Source organism: Siphateles boraxobius, unplaced genomic scaffold (genome assembly GCF_051911475.1).
Source record: "Siphateles boraxobius isolate OS27281-9 unplaced genomic scaffold, OSU_SipBor_1 88, whole genome shotgun sequence".
Classification (NCBI taxonomy): domain Eukaryota; kingdom Metazoa; phylum Chordata; class Actinopteri; order Cypriniformes; family Leuciscidae; genus Siphateles; species Siphateles boraxobius.
Genome location: NW_027509217.1, coordinates 39,439 through 64,849, shown reverse-complemented (window position 1 = coordinate 64,849; position 25,411 = coordinate 39,439). Strand labels below are relative to the sequence as shown.

At 47.8% G+C, this 25,411-nt stretch overlaps 1 gene segment (V, D, J or C); it reads right to left on the bottom strand.

Annotated features, from left to right (window-relative positions):
- Positions 1-11,776: 11,776 nt before the first annotated feature.
- On the bottom strand, positions 11,777-12,560 carry LOC143731926 (immunoglobulin kappa variable 4-1-like). The segment is given in 2 exon segments: positions 11,777-12,310; positions 12,497-12,560. Coding segments are annotated over 2 exon segments (381 nt in total).
- Positions 12,561-25,411: the final 12,851 nt, after the last annotated feature.

The window sequence follows — 25,411 nt, the reverse complement described above, 5'->3', positions numbered from 1 at the left end:
GGGAAACAAAGTCACAGTCTCAGACACACAGAGACGGGCAAGCGATGCAGGGACCTTGATGAACGCCGGTGAAGTGATGTGATGAATGTGAAGCGGTGATAGCCAGTCCAGGAAGTGCTGTAGAGTAGTGACGAGTAACACGAAGACATCCAGGACAGGAACGCAGGTACAAGAATCAGTCAGACAGGAACAGGAACGAACACCAGGAACACTTCACAACGATCTGACAAGGATAAGACGAAAACAGTGAGTATAAATAGGCATCGCTGATCAGGTTCAGCTGGTGCTGGGATCGAATGCAGCTGGCGCCACTGATCAGCGGTACGGATTGGAGACCACGCCCACACTCACACACACACAACAACAATGACACGAGACAAGAAGGATACAATGAATTCAAACACCGTGACAGTACCCCTCCTCCTAGGAACGCCTCCTGGCGTTCCCAGACGCCCTTACCTGTCGATTGTAATCATCGATAAGGGAGTGATCCAGGATGTCCCTAGCAGGTACCCAACTTCTCTCCTCCGGACCGTAACCTTCCCAGTCCACCAGATACTGGAATCCGCGTCCCCTCGTCTAGAGTCCAGTATACGACTAACCGAATAGGTTGGTTCCCCATCTACGAGTCGCGGCGGGGGGGGGGGGGGGGGGGGGGGGGGGGGGGGGTTGGACCGGGGCAGGCGGATTAAAAAGTGAATGAAACACGGGCTTTAATTTGGAAACATGGAAGACGGGGTGAATTCTCCTGTACGCCGGAGGAAGTTTGATTCGGACTGCCACCGGACTAAGGATTTTGGTGACAGGAAACGGGCCGATAAATTTAGGAGCTAACTTATTGGAAACGGAGCGGAGAGGAATGTTCTTGGTTGAAAGCCACACTTTTTGACCAACGACGTAAACGGGAGGCTTCGACCGGTGGCAATCGGCCTTAGCCTTGGTGCGCGCCCTCACCTGGAGCAGAGTCTCGCGGGCTCTGGTCCATGTGCGGTGGCATCTCTGGACGAAGGCGTGAGCGGAGGGGACCGCGACTTCGGATTCCAGGCTAGGAAAAATCGGTGGCTGGTAACCTAAACTACCCTTAAACGGAGATAGGCCCGTGGATGACACTGGCAACGAGTTATGAGCGTACTCAACCATGGAAAGCTGTTGACTCCAGGAGGAAGGATTCTTTGAGACCAAACATCGCAACACTCTTTCCAGATCCTGGTTGGCTCTCTCGGTTTGGCCATTGCTCTGGGGGTGAAACCCAGAGGACAGACTGACAGTCGCTCCCAGTAACTTACAAAACTCACGCCAGAATTTGGACACAAACTGGGGACCCCTGTCGGAAACCACGTCAATCGGGAGGCCATGTAAGCGAAAGATGTGGTCCACCACAGTAACCGCTGTCTCCTTGGCAGAGGGTAATTTGGGCAAGGGGATGAAATGAGCCGCCTTCGAGAACCGGTCCACTACGGTCAAAACGACCGTCTTGCCCTGGGAGGGCGGTAATGAAATCTAGCGCAATGTAGGACCAGGGTCTCGAAGGGACAGACAGCGGTTGGAGTAGCCCATCCGGGGGTCGATTGGAAGTCTTACCAGTGGCACAAACCGAGCAAGCCAAGATGAAACTGCGAATGTCGCGAGCCATTAGTGGCCACCAGAATCGTTGCTTAACCAAAAAACAGGTGCGATTAACCCCTGGATGACAAGCCACGTTAGAACAATGCCCCCATTTGATGACGTCGGACCGTAACCCCTCTGGCACAAATAATTGACTCGGTGGGCCACCGGGCGGAGGCGTTACCCCTTCTAAGGCCGTCTTGACCTTCGACTCGATCTCCCATGTGAGTGTGGAAACAACTAGGGTCTCGGGTAAAATGCACTCGGGAGTAAGCGGGCGTTCGAATGGGTCAAAAATACGAGATAATGAGTCAGGTTTGATGTTTTTGGAACCTGGGCGGTACGATAGAGAAAAATCAAAACGACCGAAAAAAAAGAGCCCACCGAGCTTGCCTGGAGTTGAGTCTTTTGGCCGTGCTGATATATTCTAAGTTCTTATGATCAGTCCAGACGATAAAAGGTACCCCCGACCCCTCTAACCAATGACGCCACTCTTCTAACGCAAGCTTGACCGCCAACAACTCCCTGTTGCCAATGTCATAGTTACGTTCAGCAGGTGATAGACGACGGGAGAAAAACGCGCACGGATGCATCTTGTCGTCTGTGGGAGAGCGCTGGGAAAGAACTGCGCCTACCCCCACCTCTGACGCGTCGACCTCCACCACAAACTGACGTGAGGAATCAGGGGCTATCAAGATGGGGGCCGAAACGAAGCGGCTCTTCAGTTTGGCGAATACAGCCTCAGCTGTATCGGACCACCTGAACGTCGTTCTGGGGGAGGTCAAGGCAGTCAGAGGCGCGGCTAGTTGGCTGAAATTGCAAATGAAACGCCTATAGAAATTGGCGAATCCCAGAAACCTCTGTAGGGCCTTACGGGAGTCTGGGCTTGGCCATTCTACCACAGCCTTAACCTTGTCAGGATCCATGCGCATTCCCTCAGATGACACGATGTACCCTAGAAAAGAAACAGACTGTGCATGAAAATCGCATTTCTCCGCCTTGACAAAAAGCCCATTCTCTAGCAGTCTATGAAGCACTCGTCGTACGTGCTGCACGTGTTCCTGGAGAGAAGATGAAAAAATCAATATGTCGTCCAGGTAGACATATATGAACTGATCAACCATATCTCGCAGCACGTCGTTGACGAGTGCCTGGAAAACCGCTGGGGAGTTGGATAGCCCGAACGGCATAACCAAGTATTCAAAATTTCCCCTGGGGGTATTAAAAGCGGTTTTCCATTCATCCCCCTCTCTGATGCGAACCAAATGATAGGCATTGCGCAAGTCCAATTTAGTGAAGATCGACGCTCCCTGCAACCTCTCGAAAGCTGAAGACATCAACGGTAAAGGATAGGTATTCTTTATCGTGATGTTGTTCAACCCCCGGTAATCAATACAAGGTCGCAGCGAACCATCCTTCTTCCCCACAAAAAAGAACCCCGCCCCCGCTGGAGAAGAGGAAGGCCGGATAAACTTAGATGCTAGAGAATCAGAAATATATTTCTCCATAGCCTCCCTTTCTGGAACAGAAAGTGAATATAACTTGCCCTTAGGCGGAGACTTACCTGGCAGTAAATCTATGGCACAGTCATAGGGACGGTGAGGAGGGAGAGAAGCAGCACGGGACTTACTGAACACTTCCTTCAGGTCCAGGTACTCAACGGGCACGTTGGATAAATCCACTGTTTCCTCCTGAAACACAGAAACAGGTACAGACGGACAGGCAGACGTAAGACAAGACTTATAACATTGAGTACTCCATTCGGAGATGGAGTTATGGCGCCAGTCAATACGGGGGTTGTGTAATGTGAGCCAGAGGTGAGCAAGGACAATGGGTGTCAGGGGCGAGTCCAGGATGAAAAATGACAGTGTCTCAGTGTGATTACCAGATGTAGTAAGTGTTATAGGGCCGGTAGTGAGAGCAATGTTGGACAGTCTTTGACCATTGAGAGCGTTGACGGATATGCTGTGATCAAGATAAGTGACAGGAATGAAAAGTTTATGTGCCAACTCACGGTCCATGAAATTTCCCTCAGCCCCTGAGTCCAGAAGTGCATGACAGTCGTGAGTACCGGTCGTCCATCTCAGTCTTACCGGGAGGAGCGTGGATGATGGTGGTGAGGACTTCTCGGCGGAGATCCCACCCGATAGTAGCCTCAATGTTACTACCGGGCTTGGCCTTTTAACGGACAGTCATGTGCGAAATGGCCTGCCCCTCCGCAGTAAAGGCAGAGTCTGAGGGACCTCCGCCTTTCCTTTTCCTCCCGGGAAAGCCGAGCTCTACCCACCTGCATGGGCTCATGATCGACGACGGGGCTGACCGTGTCTCTGCCGCTGGCTCGTGGGGGTTCCGTGATTCCAGGAAAACGAGCCGGGGGAGCTAGACGTTCCATCCTGGCGAGTCTAGCATCCACTCTGAGAGCCAGATCTATGAGGCCATTCAAACTTGTGGGTAGGTCCAGAGTGTAAATTTCCCGTTGGACACGGTCAGCCAGCCCACGCAGGAACATGTCCCACTGCGCCTCCTCGTTCCACTGGCACTCGGCCGCCAGCGTGCGTAACTCAATGGAGTAATCGGAGACCGGTCGGTCTCCCTGATGTAAATCGGCGAGGAGTCTGGCTGCCTCTCGTCCCGCGACCGACCGGTCAAATACTCTCTTTATTTCTTCGGCGAGTGCCTGGAACGAGGCGCAGCATGGGTCTTGGTTCTCCCACACCGCAGTTCCCCATAGCGCCGCCCTCCCAGTCAGCAGCGTCAACACGAAGGCCACCTTGGAACTTTTGCTGCTGAAGGTGCGAGGTTGGAGCGAAAAGTGCATTGAACACCTAGTAAGGAACGCCCTGCAGTAGTTGGGTTCCCCTCCGTAAGCCTCCGGGACAGGAAGACGAGGTTCCGACTGGAAGGACGGTCCCGGTGGTGTGGGTTGAACCGGCGGTGTGGGCGGCGCAGTGGGACTCCTAAGATGTTGAAGCTGTTGGGTGAGCTCGGACACCTGCATCACTAAAGCTTGAACTGCCCGCCCTGTGTTCGAGATACATTCCTCTTGAGAATCCATCCGATTGACTCATTAAAGAAGAAACAAACTCATTAAAAGAAATCTCCGAACCCCCTGCTGCCTCCATGCCACGGTCAGATCGTTCAGTCATGACAAGGAACGAGAGTGGAGACAAGAGCAGGTAAGTGAGGTTTATTTACAGTGAAGTAAATAGCACGGGGAAACAAAGTCACAGTCTCAGACACACAGAGACGGGCAAGGGATGCAGGGACCTTGATGAACGCCGGTGAAGTGATGTGATGAATGTGAAGCGGTGATAGCCAGTCCAGGAAGTGCTGTAGAGTAGTGACGAGTAACACGAAGACATCCAGGACAGGAACGCAGGTACAAGAATCAGTCAGACAGGAACAGGAACGAACACCAGGAACACTTCACAACGATCTGACAAGGATAAGACGAAAACAGTGAGTATAAATAGGCATCGCTGATCAGGTTCAGCTGGTGCTGGGATCGAATGCAGCTGGCGCCACTGATCAGCGGTACGGACGGGAGACTACGCCCACACTCACACACACAAAACAACAATGACACGAGACAAGAAGGATACAATGAATTCAAACACCGTGACACAACACTGACGCTGGTCCCATCCACCAACAATAACTGTATCATCTATTATCATCTATTTTTAGATTTTATCTGCTCGTCTTGTTTACTCGATTTTTTGTGATTTTAAACCAGTCTAATTTTTTACCTTTTGTTTATTGTATAAATAATTGTATTGTATTGTAACAGTTTGCTATTTAAGGATGCCTAATAACATCTGGCAAGGGGACTGCCGATGAAAACAAGCCTGTGGCTAACTCGGGTACGCTTACATTTGTTCTGAATGTTGATCAGTGTACATTGTCCCTTTTCAAATAAACAAATAAAAAAAAAATTGTTTTAAATTACAGTAAACAATAGTTCCCTTTCGTAGTCACTCCGAGTTACGTCGGATGACGACGAATGGGGGTTTCGCTTAGAACACCTATCGACTTCGAGTATTACAAAACGAGCCAATGGCGATGAAATGCCATGGGTCTGCGGAATTTGCATAGCGTATCTCCGCCCCACCGCGTGGGTATAAAGGAGGACGCCGGCAACATGCAGGTATGTTTTCGCTTCGGAGCCAAGAATATTTCTTCACTCCACAATCATCTCTGACTTCGCTCTATGAGACGAGCTTCTCTCTCCGGTGTTGGTGTGACGGCGATCTGCAGCGAGCTCACAGTGCCTGCTGATCTGTGCAGTGATCTGCCAGTGTGTGTGTGTCTCCCTGTGCGCTTCAACATCGCGGAGTTTTTTTCTCCTCTCATAAAAGAGCTCGCACGCGGCACGTCTTTTTAAAGACGGCTCGCCCGTGCATTTCTGGTTGCAGCGGACTGGTATCGGACTCTGATGGGCACGAGCGCTGTCTAGTGTGTTTGGGCTTTGATCATGCTTGAACAGCGCTCGTGGATGACTCATGTTCTCTCTGGGAACGTGATCATCGCGTCATATATAGGTCGAGACTCGGTGAACTCGCAAGAGTGAGAGTCCCCCCATCCACTACCCGATCTTCGGCTGGTGGACAGGGTGACCTGAGGGTGTTGGTCTGGAACAAGGCGCCGACTCTGTGTCCACGCCCCAGCCCCCCCTCTTTAATGACGGTGCCCGCTAGCGAACTGATGATTCCACGAGTCTACCCACGGGTGGCCCGTGTGTTTTCATTTGAAGCTACAGAGGATGATGCTGTGTCTGTAGCAGCATCACTAGGTGGGCTTGATTCTTCTGGAAATGACGACTCTTCACAGCTGCCACCCCTTGGTGTGCATACGGCTGTGCCTGAGTCTGATCCGGAGATGATGGCCATGCTTTCCCGGGACGATTGGTTTTTGGGTGAGGCCGCCGACGCGTCCACGGCATACCCCAATATCTTTCCTCCCGGACGTGCATGATGAGTTCACGGGTCCTCTCGTTGGTCTCATCCGCCTTTCCTCCCCTCAGGGGCCGCTGCCCATGGGTACACTGGGGTTCCCCCGGTTGAACGCTCTGTTGCCATGCTACTGTGTCCTCAGAGTGCTTCCCGGCGCAATCCTAAGCACCCGTCCAAGCCTGTAGTTCTTTTCGTCACAGTAATCTGTGGCGAAATCCTATAGTGCCACAGGACAGGCAGCTGCCTCACTGCATCCCATGACCGTTCTGCTGGTCTACCTGACCCAGACGCTCATGGACATGCAGGAGGGCGGGACTGACCCGAGGCTCTTCAGTGAGCTGCGCGCCGCCACTGACCTTGCTCTCCGAGCGACGAAAGTGGCCGTACGCTCTCGGAGTCAGGTGATGTTCACCAGTTTGGGGCTGACCGGTCTGATGTGCAAGATGTCGGGCGGACCCGTCTGCTCGACACCCCATCTCCCAGGTCGGCCTCTTCGGCGGTGCGGTTGAGTGCTTCTGCCCACAGTTCTCAACCGCCCGTGAGCAGATTGAGGTTATTCTGCCCGACGGCCCGCCGTCCGCTCAGATCCCTCAGTCTGCCCACCGCCGAAGGCTCCCTCCCACGGTTCCAACCCCGCCCGTCCACCCGGGCCTGGCTCTGGAAGACCGTAGGGGGATGCCTCAGCCCTCTCCAGCCCCGCACCCCGCTAAACGCCGGGTTAAGCGGCACTTTTGAGATGGGCTGCTCAGAGATGAGACTCAGTTCTTTCCAGGAGTTGGTAGCAGGGCCACTCCTTTCCCCGGTGGAGGGCTGGGGAAGAATCCTTATTCAGGAAGAACTGACTCTCTCCTCTCTGAGCATACAGAGTTCTCGGACGACACAGAGCGCCGCCCACAAGCCGTGCTCTCCTCTTCCCCCTCTGCCCCAGAGGTGGTTGACACGGCGTGCCGTCCACGGACCGTTTCGCCCCTGTCCCCCTCTGTCGCCAGACCCCTGACAGAGCAGGCCCCCGTGGAACGCTGGTCCTTCCCTGGCCTCCTCTGTCAGGGTGCGGTTATGACCTTGCCCCCACACCGGGCCGCTATGCCGCCCTCGTCTGGGCTGGTCATTTCCGCTTCGCTGCACCACCGGGGGGACGTCTGTGGTTCTTCACTCCGCTGGCACAGTTGGGAGCCTGCACTAGAGCTCCCTATCTGTTCCGCTGGGTCGTGCGAACCATCGGCTCGGCTATGCGATTCAGTTCGCACGGTCTCCTCCCGTCTTCACGGGAGTCCGCTCCACTTTCGTCGGTGGCTATGCCCCTATCATGAGAGCGGAGGTTGCTCCCTACTGGCGAAGGGTGCGATTGAGACTGTCCCTCCAGCCGAGATGAGGTCCGGGTTAACAGTCCCTACCTCATTGTCCCGGAGAAGTCTGGTGGGTTACGGCCAATCCTGGACCTATGCATCTGAACCGCTCCCTTCTCAGGCTGCCGTTCAAGATGCTCCTGGCCAAACGCATTTCTGGATGTGTGCGGCCACAGGATTGGTTTGCAGCGATCGACCTGAAGGACGCCTACTCTTATGTCTCCGTTCTCCTTCGACTCAGACCGTACCTACGTTCTGCTGTCAGGGCGCGCGCATGTCAGTACGCTGTTCTCCCATTCGGGCTAGCCCTGTCTCCTCGCGCCTTCACAAGGTTGTTGAGGCAGCCCTTGTTCCTCCATGGGAGCACGGGGTTCGCATCCTGAACTATCTCGGTGACTGGCTGTCTTAAGCTCACTCCTGAGACCAGGTTTGTGAATACAGGGACCCAGTGCTCCGGCACCTAGCTCGTCTGGGCCTTCGGGTCAACTGGGAAAGGAGTAAACTTTGCCCCGTGCAGGGGAGCTCTTTTCTCGGCATGGACTTGGTCGCCTTCTCCACTCAGCCATTAAACAAGAGTGCGGTCCCACTGAAATTGTTTCAGAGGCTCCTGGGGCATATGGCATCTGCAGCTGCGGCAACGCCGCTCGGATTGCTTCATATGAGACCGCTTCAGCTGTGGCTTCGCGATCGAGTCCCGAGGTGGGCATGGCATCATGGCACGCTCCGAGTTACAGTAACTCCGACCTGTCGTCAGACCTTCACCCCGTGGTGGAACCTCAGTTTCTACGGGCCGGTGTTCCCCTAGAACGAGTTTCCAGGCATGTTGTTGTCTCCACAGATGCCTCTTCCACGGGCTGAGGCGCCATGTGCAACGGACATGCTGCCGCGGGCTCCTGGACAGGACCCCAGCGCCTTCTGCTTGTCAATTGCCTCGAGTTGCTGGCAGTACGCCTTGCCCTGCACCGTTTCCTCACGTTGCTCAGGGGTCAACACGTACTAGTCCGTTCAGACAATACCGCGACTGTAGCATACATCAACCGTCAGGGTGGTCTACGCTCCCGCCGTATGTCGCAACTCGCACGCCACCTCCTCTTATGGAGTCAGAAGCACCTGAGGTCCCTTCGTGCTATCTACATTCCGGGAGATCGGAACTTTGCAGCCGACGAGCTGTCACGGTTTCGGCCCATCTCCTGCGAATGGAGACTCCATCCCCAGTCGGTTCAGCTGATTTGGGACCAGTTCGGGGACGCACAGATAGATCTGTTTGCCTCTCACGACTCGACCCATTGCGCCCTGTTCTATCCCCTGACTGAGGGCTCTCTCGGCACGGATGCACTGGCGCACAGCTGGCCGCGGGGCCTACGCAAATATGCGTTTCCCCCAGTGAGCCTTCTCGCACAGACCTTGTGCAAGATCATGGAGGACGAGGAGCAGCTCATTCTGGTTGCGCCGTATTGGCCCACCCGGACCTGGTTCTCCGAACTGGTACTCCTCGCGACAGTACCTCCTTGGCCAATTCCTCTGAGGAAGGATCTCCTTTCTCAGAGACGGGGCACCCTTTGGCACCCTCGACCCGATCTCTGGAGGCTCCACGTGTGGCTCCTGGACGGGACGAGTCAGGTTTGAGTTCCCTGCCACCAGCGGTGGCGGCTACCATCACTTCCGCTAGAGCATCGTCCACGGGACATGTCTATGCGTTGAAGTGGAACCTCTTCGTCAACTGGTGCTCTTCTCGTCGAGAAGACCCCAGGAGATGCTCGATCTCTGTCGTGCTTTCCTTCCTGCAAGATGGGTTGGAGCGAAGGCTGTCTCCCTCCACCCTGAAGGTGTATGTGGCCGCTATCGCCGCATATCACGAAGCAGTTCAAGGTAAGTCTCTGGGGAAGCACGACCTGATCGTCAGGTTCCTGAGAGGAGCGAGGAGACTGAATCCTCCTCGCCCTCCTCTCGTTCCCTCTTGGGACCTCTCAGTGGTCTTAAATGCCCTGCAGAGGGCTCCCTTTGAGCCTCTGCAACCAGTTGAGCTTAAGTTCCTGTCTATGAAGACAGCGCTCCTGGTTGCATTGGCCTCCATCAAGAGGGTAGGGGACCTGCACGCATTCTCCGTTGACGAAGCGTGCCTGGAATTCGGGCCCGGTCACTCTCACGTGATCCTGAGACCCCGGCCTGGATATGTGCCCAAGGTTCCCACCACTCCCCTCCGGGACCAGGTGGTGGACCTGCAAGCGCTGCCCCGGGAGGAGGCAGACCCAGCCTTGGCACTGCTCTGTCCAGTACGCGCTCTCCGCGCTTACGTAGACAGAACGCAGTGTTTCAGGACCTCAGACCAGCTCTTTGTCTGTTATGGTGGGAGACTGAAGGGAAAGGCTCTCTCAAAGCAGAGGTTGTCTCACTGGATAGTGGACGCCATTGCTTTGGCTTACCAACAGCAAGGCCGACCGTGCCCCCTTGGTGTGACAGCCCACTCCACTCGGAGTGTGGCTTCCTCTTGGGCTCTAGCACATGGCGCCTCGCTGGCAGACATTTGTAGAGCTGCAGGCTGGGCGACACCCAACACATTCGCCAGATTCTATAATCTCCGAGTGGAGCCTGTGTCCTCTCGTGCTGGACCCGCTCAGGTGTCTTCGCTTGCTCGCCATTCCACTCCACGGACTGGATACGTGCGATTATTCCTTAGGTGAGCCTTCCTCTTTGAAGCCCTGAGTTCCTCCTGCACTGTTGACGCTGGCGCCAGTGTCTATTGCCTGGGCGTCGGCTAGGTGCCTCCGTGTGCATGGTTCCTCCCTGAGTAACCCCCACATGTGTATTTCCACTGTAAGCCTCCTTGAGCATGTGTCTTTCCCTTGGCAAGCCATCTTGCCCTCCTGGAGTTGAAAGTTGCCACCCCTCGGGCTGGTCACTTCAGTGTTCACCCATATGTAGCCCTCCGGCCATATGTGTATCTTAAGTCCTCCCTACGGGTAGGCATGCTGCGGCATATCTCCTCTGAGATATGCTTCCCAGTGTACCTTGGTATTCCTGTGTTAAGTAGGACTCCTTCGTCTGTGCCAGTATCACGACAAGGGGATCAGACTTTCGCAGGGCACTGGAAGACAGCTGTGAAGGTGGCGTGATTTCACGGGGACCCCCATTCGTCGTCATCCGACGTAACTCGGAGTGACTACGAAAGGGAACGTCTCGGTTACGTATGTAACCCTCGTTCCCTGAGTAGGGAACGGAGACGTTACGTCTCCCTGCCACTTCCGCTGTACCGCTGGGCAGACGCCTGAGTTCAGTCTCGGCTCCTCAGCGAAGACATACCTGCATGTTGCCGGCGTCCTCCTTTATACCCACGCGGTGGGGCGGAGATACGCTATGCAAATTCCGCAGACCCATGGCATTTCATCGCCATTGGCTCGTTTTGTAATACTCGAAGTCGATAGGTGTTCTAAGCGAAACCCCCATTCGTCGTCATCCGACGTAACGTCTCCGTTCCCTACTCAGGGAACGAGGGTTACATACGTAACCGAGACGTTTTTTCTCTAAATGTATATCATATAATGGTTTTAGAACATTGTTAAGGGTTTCTGTCATAATGTGCATCAGTGTGATTAGTACATTTTCATTAAAAATGGTGATTTTAACCATTTTAATTGTAGCGTCTTATTGGTACGTGTGTCTTTCTATGCTGGGATGAAAGAGTAGGCCTTCTGATGTGAAGTGTGAGATTTCTCTTTCTAGATGCTCGTTGAAGTGCCCAGAGAAACTCTCTTGCTGGCAGAGAGGAACTCAGTGATATAAAGATGTTCCTCTAGTGGTGAAGCATCCAAGTGCAATTATTACATTGTAGAGGCTTTACAAGAACAACAAGTTTTACAAGAATAAGCACCACTCACATTTACTACACATTTTAGTCCAGTTTAGTAATGGATATAAGATTATGTTTACTTAGTAGATCATAATAAATGAATAAAGTGTGTGAAAGGTTTGATATTGTGTAGTTTGTGATCCTCCATCAGCAGCTGCAGTTTCTCTCAGCTGTATCAGTGCAGTCACTGTGACGTCTGACTGACAGAGGTTTTTGTACCACTCTTTATCACTGTGTGAACACTGAACCACTGCTGTGATAACTCTGACAGTAATAATCTCCTGTATCTTCAGTCTGGACTCCACTGATGGTCAGAGTAAAATCACTGCCAGATCCACTGCCACTGAATCTAGATGGAGTTCCAGTGTAATGGGTTGATGTCACATATATGAGGAGTTTAGGAGCTTCTCCAGGTTTCTGTGAGTACCAGGCTAAATAATAATGATTACCACTATACACTGTCACTCTACTGCTGGTTTTACAGTTTATTCTGACTTCTTCTCCTGGTTGAACTGCTGATATTGATGGACTCTGAGTTACAGTGATCTGTCCTCTACACTCTGAAAGAAAACACAAATAAAGATGAAAATAATATATATGATGATATACAGTATATGATAAATATATTTCACATTTTAAGAGAACTAACAATCATTGTAAAAATGGTTTGTTTATCACCTTATAATTGTATATTAAAATGATCAAAACAACAATGGCATATTACATTTATATTAAAAAGTAACAACCTTGAGCAAACAGTGCAATGGTCCAGATGAAGATGTTGATTGTGTTCATTGTTGTAGTTTAGTCTTGTGTGATGATGAAGAGTGTGTGTGTTCTGCTCTCAGTCATGAAGTGTTAAACTCACAGCACTATAAACACTCTCAGAGCACTGAAGCATGTGCTGACAATGCAAAGTGACTCTCGCTATTTAAATCATTATCCTGAAGACTGTAGATCAGTCACACACACATTTTCCAAAAACTCTCATGTTGCAAAATGCCAAGCTATTATACACACATTTCTGAAGAGTCTATTGACAGAATCATACATATTATTGATTCAGTCATTATTAACATTTAAATTGCACTTATTTAACAACTGACTTGGAAACTATTGATTTGAAGACATTAATATTAAATATTGATATATTAATTATATTAAGTTGCTGTAACACTTTCATTTTCATATAGCTACCAGTCGTGCTTCATTAAACACACACACTTCTCAAGATTAGTTAAACATTGTTTTCTTGAAAGTATTGCTTTAACTGTGTACAAACATCTGATAAACGTTTGTTTAAAAAAAGTGCGGATTCACTCGTAACCAAATGCAACATAGACGTTTCCTAAGTGTGTGTTTAATATTTGACGGGACATTTTACAGACGTACAGTATGACAGATGAAACTCTTAAAAATACATCTTCCAGATGAAAACACATCAGATAGCCGTGTGTGTGATATGTACACAATATACAAACTACACAATCACTTTATAAATTTAAATCAAACCTCATTAATCACACTAAACATTGTAATAGACTGATTACTTTAATTACAGCAGTTTTTAACTCTTACATTTGGAGATATTCAAATGAAAATGTAACTCAATTTCAAACAGAATTAAAACACAATTGAATCACATATATTGTGTTTGTATTATAAAGCACTGAATTATAAGCACAACATGAGCAAAAGAGATTCAGTATCATTTACATTCGGATGTCAATTGATTAACACAAATTAAAGATATTTTTTAATGAAATCTGAGAGATTTGTTCCTCCATTGACAGAAACGCAACTAACAATTTGACACTTCAAAAAGTTCATAATGAGATTGTGAAAATAACTCCAAAATAATGGAGCAATTTAATCCACATTTTCTTAAAGGGGGGGTGAAACACTCAGTTTCAGTCAAACTCATGTTAATCTTGAGTACCTATAGAGTAATATTGCATCCATCATATCTCCAAAAAGTCTTTAGTTTTATTATATTTATAAAAGAAAGATAGGCTTTACCGAGTCTTTCCGGAAAAAGTCGAGCGGGTGGAGGCGTGCCGTGTGGGCGGAGCTAAATAATCACGAGCGTGTCACGATGCACACACGGGAAACAGATCCAATTGCAGTTTTATTTAAAGGGTAATCCGTACTCACAAACTAGTCCAGGCAAGGGTCACATCCAAAAACAAGAAAACAAACAAGAACAGGCAAAAACAGGCTAGCAGAAGTGGTGTGACAATATACAAGGACTCCGTAACAAACACTAAACAGGCAGGGTATATATAACACAGAGCTAACAATGATAATGGGGAACAGCTGAGTGCAATGATGATGGGGAACAGCTGAGTGCAATGATGCAGTGATGGGTACAGACAAGGATTGTAGGGAATGCAGTTCATAAAGTGGATGACACCGTGGGGAAGGAGGACATCTAGTGGACACCTGGGGAACACAAACCCAACACTGTGACATAACCCCCCCTCTACGGAGCGGCTACCAGACGCTCCAAGACAAAACACACAACACAAGAGTTACGGAGGGAGGTGGAATGGTGGAGGATCAGGTCCATGAAAGGGAACAGAAACAGGGGGTGATGGTTTAGCCGGGGGCCAGGGCGAAGCAGACAGTCCATCGGGTGGCCAGGGCTAAGCAGACAGTCCATCGGGCGGCCAGGGCGAAGCAGACAGTCCATCGGGCGGCCAGGGCGAAGCAGACAGTCCATCGGGCGGCCAGGGCGGTGAAGACCCCTCGGGCGGCCAGGGCGGTGAAGACCCCTCGGGCGGCCAGGGCGGTGAACACCCCTCGGGCATCCAGGGCGGTGAAGACCCCTCGGGCGGCCAGGGCGGTGAAGACCCCTCGGGCGGCCAGGGCGGTGAAGACCCCTCGGGTGGCCATGGCGATGACGACCAGGGCGAGGGCGACCATGGCACAGGAACAGCAACAGACACCGGCTCATGAACAGACACCGGCTCATGCACTGGAACAGGCACTGGCTTTGGAACAGACATTGGCTCCAGCTCTGGAACAGGCACTGGCTCTGCCTCCGGCTCTGGAACAGGCATTGGCTCTGCCTCCGGCTCTGGAACAGGCATTGGTTCTGCCTCCGGCTCTGGAACAGGCACTGGCTCTGCCTCCGGCTCTGGAACAGCCACTGGCTCTGCCTCCGGCTCTGGAACAGGCACTGGCTCTGCCTCTGGAGCAGCAGCCACCGGCTCAGGAACTGCAAACACCGGCTCAGGAACAGTCACTAGAACAGAAATGGTCACAAGGACAGACACAAACACAGAAACAAACACTGGCTCTGGCACTGGAACAGGCGCTTGCTCTGGAACAGACATTGGCTCCAGCTCTGGAACAGGCCTTGGCTCTGCCTCCGGCTCTGGAACAGGCATTGGCTCTGCCTCCGGCTCTGGAACAGGCATTGGTTCTGCCTCCGGCTCTGGAACGGACACTGGCTATGCCTCCGGCTCTGGAACGGGCACTGGCTCTGCCTCCGGCTCTGGAACGGGCACTGGCTCTGCCTCCGGCTCTGGAACAGGCATTGGCTCTGCCTCCGGCTCTGGAACGGGCAATGGCTCTGCCTCCGGCTCTGGAACGGGCACTGGCTCTGCCTCCGGCCCCTGAACGGCAGACACGGTCATGTCCAGGATCCGAGCCAGACGCTCCAGATAGTCCAGGTCCATGAAGGGCAGACGGAACGTGAACAGTCTCTGACTGGGCAGACGGAACGTGAACATTCTCTGATTGGGCAGACGGGACGTGAACAGTCTCTGACTGGGCAGACGGGACGTGAACAGTCTCTGACTGGGCAGACGGGAAGTGAACAGTCTCTGACTGGGCAGACGGGAAGTGAACAGTATCTGACTGGGCAGACGGGACGTGAACAGTCTCTGACTGGGCAGACGGGACGTTAACAGTCTCTGACTGGGCAGACGGGATTTGAACAGTCTCTCGCTGTGCAGACGTGACGTGAAAAATCTCTCGCTGGGCAGACGTGACGTGAACAGTCTCTGACTGGGCAGATGGAGCGTGAACAGTCTCTGAATCGGCAGAAGTGACGGTAGACGTCTCTTTCTTCCTCCTCCTCCGCCTTCGGACCACCGGACTGGGGACCCCCGGACTTGGGACCAACGGAACTGGGACCACCGGACTCGTGACGGCGTCGGCATAGCGAGGCTCCAATACATCCCACTTTTGGTTACACGTTTTCCCAGAGGTCTGAATGAAACCTGAGTCTCCATCTGTGATTGGTGGGGTCTAAACCTCGACGGCGGACACCCCACAGCCCTAAAACCTACCGTCACAACCGCCTGTGCATCACCAGCCCAGGACACATGACCCCTCTCAGCTCCTAAACCTACCCATTCTAACCCTCTATCCCTGGACTGACCAGCCTCTAACAGACCCCTAACCCTACCCAGAGTAACCCTGGACAAAACGGCCTCTGGTAAAACAACACGAGGCCAAATAGCCCCCTCACGAACACCCCGGACACTCAGATAATTGATCAAATAAATAAATAAACAAATAAATAAACAAATAAATAAATAAATAAATAAATAAATATTATAAAGTACTATACATTACCACATCTGTAAAACGTCATCCTTGGCCTCATTGTGGCGTGGATGCCGGTTGGGTTGACCTCTTGACCTTCCAGTCTTGGGAGTGATCCTGGTACCTGAAATGAAAAAAAGAAAGGGAAAAAAAATCATGTAACAAGGGTGAGTCTGTGATGGGATCCTTCCTGGTCCCACACCATCGCAAAGCGGTCAGCGGAACGGATGGACAGTGCATAACCGTCTTCAGGTCCTTCGGGACCTGTCGATTGGAATTACAAAAAACCCTACAAAATTAAAAATACCGAAAAATGCATTCCTCTTCACCATAGACATAGATAGCTTATATACAAATATAGAGACTGAGGTAGGCCTCAAAGCTGTCAAAAATTTCATGGAAAAATATCCAGACCCCAAAAGACCAGATCATTATATACTTAAATTATTAGATATCAATCTTACTAGAAATGACTTTGAATTTGATTCCAGATTCTATTTACAGACCAAGGGGACAGCAATGGGGAAGAAATTTGCGCCCTTATATGCCAACATATTTATGGCAGACTGGGAAGAATCAGCTTTGACCTCAGCTAGTAAAAAACCATATGCTTACGACAGGTTCCTGGACGACATATGGGGGGTATGGACGTACTCTATGGAGGATTTTGTTGCCTTCACTGACCATCTCAACACACACCAAAAATCCATAAAAATCAAATATACAGTTGACCTCAAGGAGGTCAATTTTCTGGATGTGGTCTCCTACAAAGGACCCACATTTTTGGAAACTGGCCTCCTTGATTTTAGAGTCTATTTCAAGGAGACGGACACACATTCACTTCTACACAAAAATAGCTTTCACCCTAAACATACATTCAAGGGTATAATAAAATCTCAATTGCTCAGATTTAAAAGGATCTGCACACAACCGTCCTCCTTTTATTCAGCTGTACAAACCCTCTTTAGGGCCCTTAAACAAAGGGGATACTCTCGGTCCTTCCTCAGAAGGATCCTGAAAACCTTTGATAAGGCACGGGCCCCTCCTGTGGAAAACACAGGCCAGAGGGACAAAATACTCCCTCTGGTGGCCCATTTCTCACCACAAAGTACACAGCTGAATCTTGAACTCAAAGCCAACTTCCAAAAATTTCTAGAAACAACTAACTATCTAAAAAGATATAAGCCAATAGCGGCATATAGGAGGAATGACAATTTGCTGGATAGATTAGTACAAAGCAAGATTCACACAGCGCCTGCCAAAGGCCGTATTGGCAAATGCAAATACTACACTCAAGCACAATTAGTAGTCAGTAGATTCTCCAAAAAAGTATTTCAGCTTCCCAGGACTCTGTCCCACGAAACCTGCAATTGCATTTATCTGCTATACTGTACCAAGTGCCACAGTATGTCGGCCAGACAAAGAATGAACTACGAGTACGCATAAATCAGCACGCACATAACATCACACATAAAATGGAAAAACGCAGACACGTGGTACAACACTTTCTGTTGCATGGCCTGGTGGCCTTGAGGGTCACAGGCTTGCAGGCCAACCCATCCTGGACCCTCACACCCCACAGCCCTAAAACCTACCGTCACAACCGCCTGTGCATCACCAGCCCAGGACACATGACCCCTCTCAGCTCCTAAACCTACCCATTCTAACCCTCTATCCCTGGACTGACCAGCCTCTAACAGACCCCTAACCCTACCCAGAGTAACCCTGGACAAAACGGCCTCTGGTAAAACAACACGAGGCCAAATAGCCCGCTCACGAACACCCTGGAAACTCAAGATAATTGATCAAATAAATAAATAAACAAATAAATAAATAAATAAATAAAAATTATAAAGTACTATACATTACCACATCTGTAAAACGTCATCCTTGGCCTCATTGTGGCGTGGATGCCGGTTGGGTTGACCTCTTGACCTTCCAGTCTTGGGAGTGATCCTGGTACCTGAAATGAAAAAAAGAAAGGGAAAAAAATCATGTAACAAGGGTGAGTCCGTGGTGGGATCCTTCCTGGTCCCACACCATCGCAAAGCGGTCAGCGGAACGGATGGACAGTGCATAACCGTCTTCAGGCCCTTCGGGACCTGTCGATTGGCCTTACAAAAATCCTAACCTAACCCTAACCCTCTCCATGTCCATACAGACGTGGGATATATGCTCCTCACCACATCTGACTAAAACCTACCCTTCGTTTTTTTGAGGTTAAATTAAACCCTTGTTGGGGTAAACCGTGGCAATATAGCCCATTTGGATGTAACCCATGGCGATTTAGCCCTTTTTAATATTTTATAATTATGTGCGTCTCTCTGGGATGTTGCTTGGTGCATGTGGGTGTTTGTGTTCGGGGAGTCGCCAGTTGCGCGCAGGGCCAGTGCACAACCTGAAGTGTCTTCGGACACTTTATGGTTTTTTCATTCCCCTAACCCTAACCTATCCCTGTACCTGCACAAGCACTAAAACCTACCCCTTACAGAGGATTAGGACCAAATTCTTTTTATATACCTAAACCTACCCCTCACAGAAGGGTGATTTAAGTAGGATACAATTAGACTATCCCTGTACCTGCACAAACACTAAAACCTACCCTTTACAGGGGATTAGGACCAAATTCTTTTTATATACCTAAACCTACCCCTCACAGGAGGGTGATTTAAGTAGGATACAATTAGACTATCCCTGTACCTGCACAAGCACTAAAACCTACCCCTTACAAGGGATTAGGACCAAATTCTTTTTATATACCTAAACCTACCCCTCACAGGAGGGTGATTTAAGTAGGATACAATTAGACTATCCCTGTACCTCCACAAGTACTAAAACCTACCCCTTATAGGAGATTAGGGCTATGGTTATTTAAATATACCTAAACCTACCCCTCACAAGAGGGGGATTTTTAGGTTATTATTATTATTATTATTATTATTATTAGTAGTAGTAGTAGTATGATGATTAGTATTATTATTATTAGGATTGTCTGATTGTTATGATCATTATTATTATGATTATTTTTATGATTGTTATGATTATTAGGATTATTGTGTTGGTTAATTTTTTTTTATTATCATTATTATTATTATTATTATTACTATTATTATTATGGTTATTTATTACCAATTTATATAGGTTGGTTGGAGAATCAATTTTCTCCAAACATGTGCTCAATGATCTTCGGACTGAGCCGCATAAAAGTACTGTTCCCGATTTTTTTGATTTACTGGGAAAAAAAAAGTTATGGTGTCGCAAACTTTACGAGGTCCATCTAAAATTGGCTAAGAGGCTGTATCTCGGCCAAAGTTTGATCATTCGAAACGAAAATTGGTACACTTCATCGGAAGCATGTGTTGAGGTTCCATGCCAAAGTTGGGAATAGCGCCACCTACGGGTCATGAGATATGAAAAAATGATGTTTTGGCCAATAACTTTTGAACAGTTTGTCAGAAAATCATAAATGTATCTATGGATTCCTTGTGTCATGTCGATTCTGTGGATATAATTTTTTCCAGGATTGGATGTACCGCGTGTCCTCCATTTTGAATTTTGTCATAAATTGCAATATCTTTTAAATTCTTTGACATATTAGCACAAAATTTGGTAGGGATGATCGACAAAATGTCTTGAAGGGACATGAAAATTTTGAACACAACGCCACCTAGTGTTCCTGAGATATACGTTTTTTTGCAAAAACGCTTATAACTTTTGAAAAAATTTATCAAATTTTGATTACTTTGCCATTATGTTCCTTGGTTTATGCACTTGAACTATGGACCTTCTGCATCTTAGCAAAAACACAACTTCACAGTGGCGCAATGAGATGAGTAACAGGCTTCTGACACAGAGATAGTGGGTTCGAGCCCCATGTTATACAACTTTAGATGATTGTGTAATTTGGAGCCAATTGCTGCAGTTCTACCTTCAACAACTTAAGTCTCTGTAAAATTAAGCAAAACACAGTGTATGACTATAAAGCAAATGCTGAGCAAAGCAAAAGGCTATAACTTTGAAGATTGTTTAATCAAATCCAATTTGTAGCAAGCGTTAAAACATGTGAATTGTGCAATGTTCAAAAGATTCCTAGTAAAAAACTAGATTGAAAAGTTCGTTGAGAACCTTTAAGTTGGCTTGTGAAAGTTTGGACCAAGTTTGAAGTTTAGTTTGAAGTTTAAAGTAGTTTAAAGTAGTTTGAAGTAGTTTAAAGTTTTAAATAGTAAAAAAAAAAAGATTAGTTAGAAAGAAAAAAGAAAGAATAGTTAGAAGGAAAGAAAGAAATATTTGTTAGAAAGAGAGATTAGTTATAGATAGATTGGTGCCCGGAAGTGTGAGGACGCTGGCGCAATTCTGGCTGCCGCTTCTCCTTCAGCGCGTTAAGTTGTTTATTTTATGGTGCTGTTGATTGGTTTTATCGGCTGTGTTACCTGCTGCTAATATGCGGCCTTGCTGGTTTTTATTTGTTTTTATACTGGCATTTTTTGGAGTTTACGGCAAGATTTATTTCGACCTCCCGGACCGCACTATGCTGAAATACTCTGCCATGGAACTTTTACAGCTTGGTCATCTTGTGCCCCCTGCGACTGGCGTTTGGGAAAAACTGCGATCGCTACAAATTCTCTGTCGGCCTAAATACGTTCATCGTGGCTCCCGCCGGAATTTGCATTCAAGCGGAGACGTTATTAACTCAGTTTGGCCGCAAAGGGGTTTGGATCGCCACTATTTACCTATCCGTCATGTCTGCCCTGCTAACTTCTCCTACCTCCAGAAGTCTACTCCATCCAGCTGTGGTGTCCGCCTTGACACAATCAGGTTTGCACATCTGAACACTCGCTCTATAAATAATAAAGTGGCTATACTCTGTGACATTGTTTTGGACAAAAAACTGGACTTTTTCTGCCTGTGTGAAACGTGGCATCAGCCAAATGACTATTTCAATCTAAATATGTTTGCTCTGCCTGGCTACACTTATCTTGACTGGCCGCGCTACACCGGTAGAGGTGGCGGTCTTGCTGTCATCTACAGATCTGATGTTGCAGTTACTGAGGTTCCATTGCCGTGCTTTTCATCATTTGAATGATTGGCCTTTAAGCTGACTGGTCTCTCATCAGTTATTGTGTTAAACATCTATCGTCCTCCCAAGCTTAACTCTGACCTTTTTATCTGAATTTACTGAGTGTTTAACACTTGCCAGTGCACTCTGTCCAGTTACTCTTTTAACTGGTGATTTTAATATTCATGTTGACAATATGGCTTGCAATAATGCTATGTTTCATGGATACACTAGAATGTTTTAACTTCACACAGCATGTTAACTTTTAGACACACAAACACGGTCATATATTAGATCTGATTTGCACTTCAGGAGTAGGCCTACTTATTGAACAACTTGAGTGTACTGAGGTATGTATAAGTGATCACAAGCTCCTCACGTTCAATTTAACTCTTTCTTCTTCGCAGACAGTGAAAGAACGTGTTATTTGTTTTAGGAAAATCAGTGAGATGGATCTTGATCTGCTTAGTCATACTATGGGTGATTTACCAGTTGCGGCCTCTATTGATCAGTATAATGCTGCTTTCACATCTATTCTGTAGGAGTTTGCCCCTTTGAAAAAAACGTGTTGTTTCTTATAAAAGATCATCCCCTTGGTATACATCTGAGTTGCGCAAATTGAAGGTGATAGGCAGGCAGTTGGAACGAAAATATAAAAAATCTGGCCTAACAGTTCATAGATCAATGTTTGATCAGCATCAGATTGAGTATTATAATGCTCTCAAAGCTGCAAAGGTGGCATATTATTCTACTATCATTAGCAGTAACATCTCGAATCCCAGAGTTCTCTTTAGAACAGTCAACAATCTAATTAAATCTCCCAGTGGCTTTAACTGTTCTACCAACGAGCAGTGTAATGCATTTCTCAACTACTTTTCATCTAAGATTGAGAATATTTATAACGCCATTGCCTGTGAGGATGCTTCTGAGTTTGTTGAGGTGCATTCTCCTAATCTTTCTGGTCATGCTTTTTCAAGTTTTCTTTCTGTTGATTTTGATTTTATTTCTAAACTTGTTTTGTCAATGAATTCTACAACTTGCATACTTGATCCCCTACCTACAACTATTCTGAAAAACTGTCTGCCTGTCATTGTGCCCCACATCACTGCTATTGTAAATGCTTCACTCAATACAGGGAATGTCTCTTCTGCTCTAAAAATGGCTGCAGTTACGCCAGTTCTTAAAAAGCCTGTGAGTGATATCACCGATATGTCAAATTATCGACCCATCTCCAATTTACCTTTCCTGGCAAAAGTGCTTGAGCGAGTGGTTGTTGGCCAACTCCATACTCATCTCTGTACGAATAGCCTATTAGAAACTTTTCAATCCGGGTTTAGATCAGGACACAGTACAGAGACTGCTCTAGTCAGGGTCCTGAACGACCTCCTCGTTATAGCCGACTCTGGGGCTTGTGGCATTCTGGTTTTGTTAGACCTTAATGCTGCATTCGATACCATATCCCACGGCATATTATTGGACAGATTGCATACGTGGATAGGTCTGTCTGGAACTGTGTTAAATTGGTTTAAATCCTACCTCTCAGATCGTTCCCAATTTGTCTGCCTGGGTTCTAACAGATCTCAGACTGTGCCCCTGAGTCAGGGTGTCCCTCAGGGTTCAGTTTTGGGTCCTGTTTTATTTAGTGTTTATATGTTGCCTCTTGGGCAGATCATTCAGAAGTATGGCCTGAGCTATCACTGTTACGCGGATGACACGCAGATTTATATCAGCTCTCAGCCCGATCTTAATTCTGCCTCTTCTAAACTTTCTGACTGTCTGTTGGAAATTAAAGCGCAGATGAAACTCAACTTTCTAAAACTAAACTGCTCCAAAACTGAAATCTTATTAATTGGCACTCAAATTAATGTCAGTAAATGTAAGGAGTTTAAACTTTCAGTACACAATACGCAATTGTCCCCTTCTGGTCAGGTGCGTAACTTAGGTGTGATTTTTGATGCCCAGCTAACTTTTAATTCACATTTTAAAAACATAACGAAGGTTGCTTTTTTCCACCTGAGGAACATTGCACGTATTAGACCATTTCTCTCTAGGCCTGATGCTGAGAAGCTTATCCATGCCTTCATCACATCAAGGCTTGATTATTGTAACTCTCTTTTTGCGGGTCAACTAGCAAATTCTATTAGGAGGTTGCAATATATTCAGAACTCTGCCGCACGTGTTTTGACTCATACATCCTCACGCCATCATATAACACCCGTGCTCCAGCAACTGCATTGGCTTCCAGTTCAGTCACGTATTGATTTTAAAATTCTTATTTTAACCTATGAAGCAGTACATGGGTTGGCTCCACATTACATCTGTGACTTGGTTACTCCATCCATTCCCGTTCGCTCTCTCCGCTCTGCTGGCTCTATTTCTCTGTGTCAGCCTCGTTGTAAATTAAAAACCATGGGGGGGGGGGGGGCTTTTTCTGTAACGCACCCAAGTTATGGAACACGCTACCCACATCTATTAGGGATGCTGTCTCTGTGGGTTGTTTTAAGAAACTTCTTAAAACACATCTTTTTGGTAAAGCTTTTAATTTATAATTGTATTATTTTTATGTATTTTGATCCTTTTATATATATATTTTTTTATTTTCCTGTTTGATTGTTTTGTTCTGTTCATGTTGTAGCGCTTTGAGACTGAGAAAGGCGCATTACAAATAAAATGTATTATTATTATTGAATGGTAGTTTAATTGAGTCTAGGGCTTCAGTCAGTTTCGATTTGAGTTTTTGTGCACAACTGGGCCACCGTTAACCTGGCCATAGCCAGTTGAATTTCGCTCCGCCTAGCTTCACTCACATCCATCTGGAACCGATCCATTGAAATGTGATTTCTCCAACCAACTTTATGGTTTAGCCAATCAGGACGCAGGGCGGGAGTTTCATAGATGTGACGTAGTGGAGAAGCGACCGTGAGACTGTTTTGATTCAGACAACAATGGCGGCTCGCATCGAGGAAGCAAGCGTTAACATTGATGCTGCTATTTCATCCGTGTTGTCCAATCTACCGAATATTGTTTCATTAAAAGAACATCAGAGAACGGCTCTTAAGGCTTTTGTTGGTGGAAACGATGTTTTCGCCCTTCTCCCGACCGGATTTGGCAAGAGCTTGATCTACCAAATGGCTCCTCTGGTAGTTAAGGAAATGGGACTAGTGCAGCACCCCATCGTTATCATCGTGTCCCCGCTGATTGCTCTCATAGAGGATCAGATCAGAGAGGCTGGAAAATTGGGTGTTACAGGTATGCAGCTGGGAGGAAGAAACGAAAACGACATTCTCGACGGACGTTGCCAGCTGGTATTTGGAAGTCCCGAGTCGTGGCTCAACGAGAAATGGCGGAGCATGCTTGCTTCAGAGGTGTACCTGAAGAACTTGGTGGGGATCGTAGTCGATGAGGTTCACGTCACGTATAAATGGTAAGTTAACCTGTTAAGCTTCACCAGAGCGTGGGCGCTCTGAAGCGTTTTTTTTAAATAGTTCAAAGTTACTATCATATTTAATGTTATTAACTTGACAAACTATACATAATTAAAAAGATATAAGACTCAAGTTTCAGTATTTGACCACTATTGTATTCTGAGAAACTTATAGTGACAGGTTAAACTTATAGTGAGTGGTTGAAATAGCACGTCAATAAAGATGACAGACAAGTGGCTTATCCAATCATATGCAAGGATTTTTGATAAGGCCCAGCCTTCTGAAATCACATTTCAATGGATCGGTTCCAGATGGATGTGGGTGAAGCTAGGCGGAGCGAAATTCATCTGGCTAGGGCCAGGTTAGGCCACCGTAGCCTTGGCTCAATTTGAACATTCTGCAATGAAAGTCTATGGGATTTTCAAGGTTTTTAATATTAATTTAAGAAATCTGAAAGTCAAATTAGTTAGAAAAGATATAGCAACTCGATTCAGAACAGTCTGAGTGTCTGAGCCGAGTTTGGAGTATGTAGAGTTAAAGCTCAAGGAGGAGTTAGAGTCAGCCATTTTATGTTAAGAAGAAAAAGAAGAAGTTTAAATAGTATTTCAGTAAGTTCAGTAACT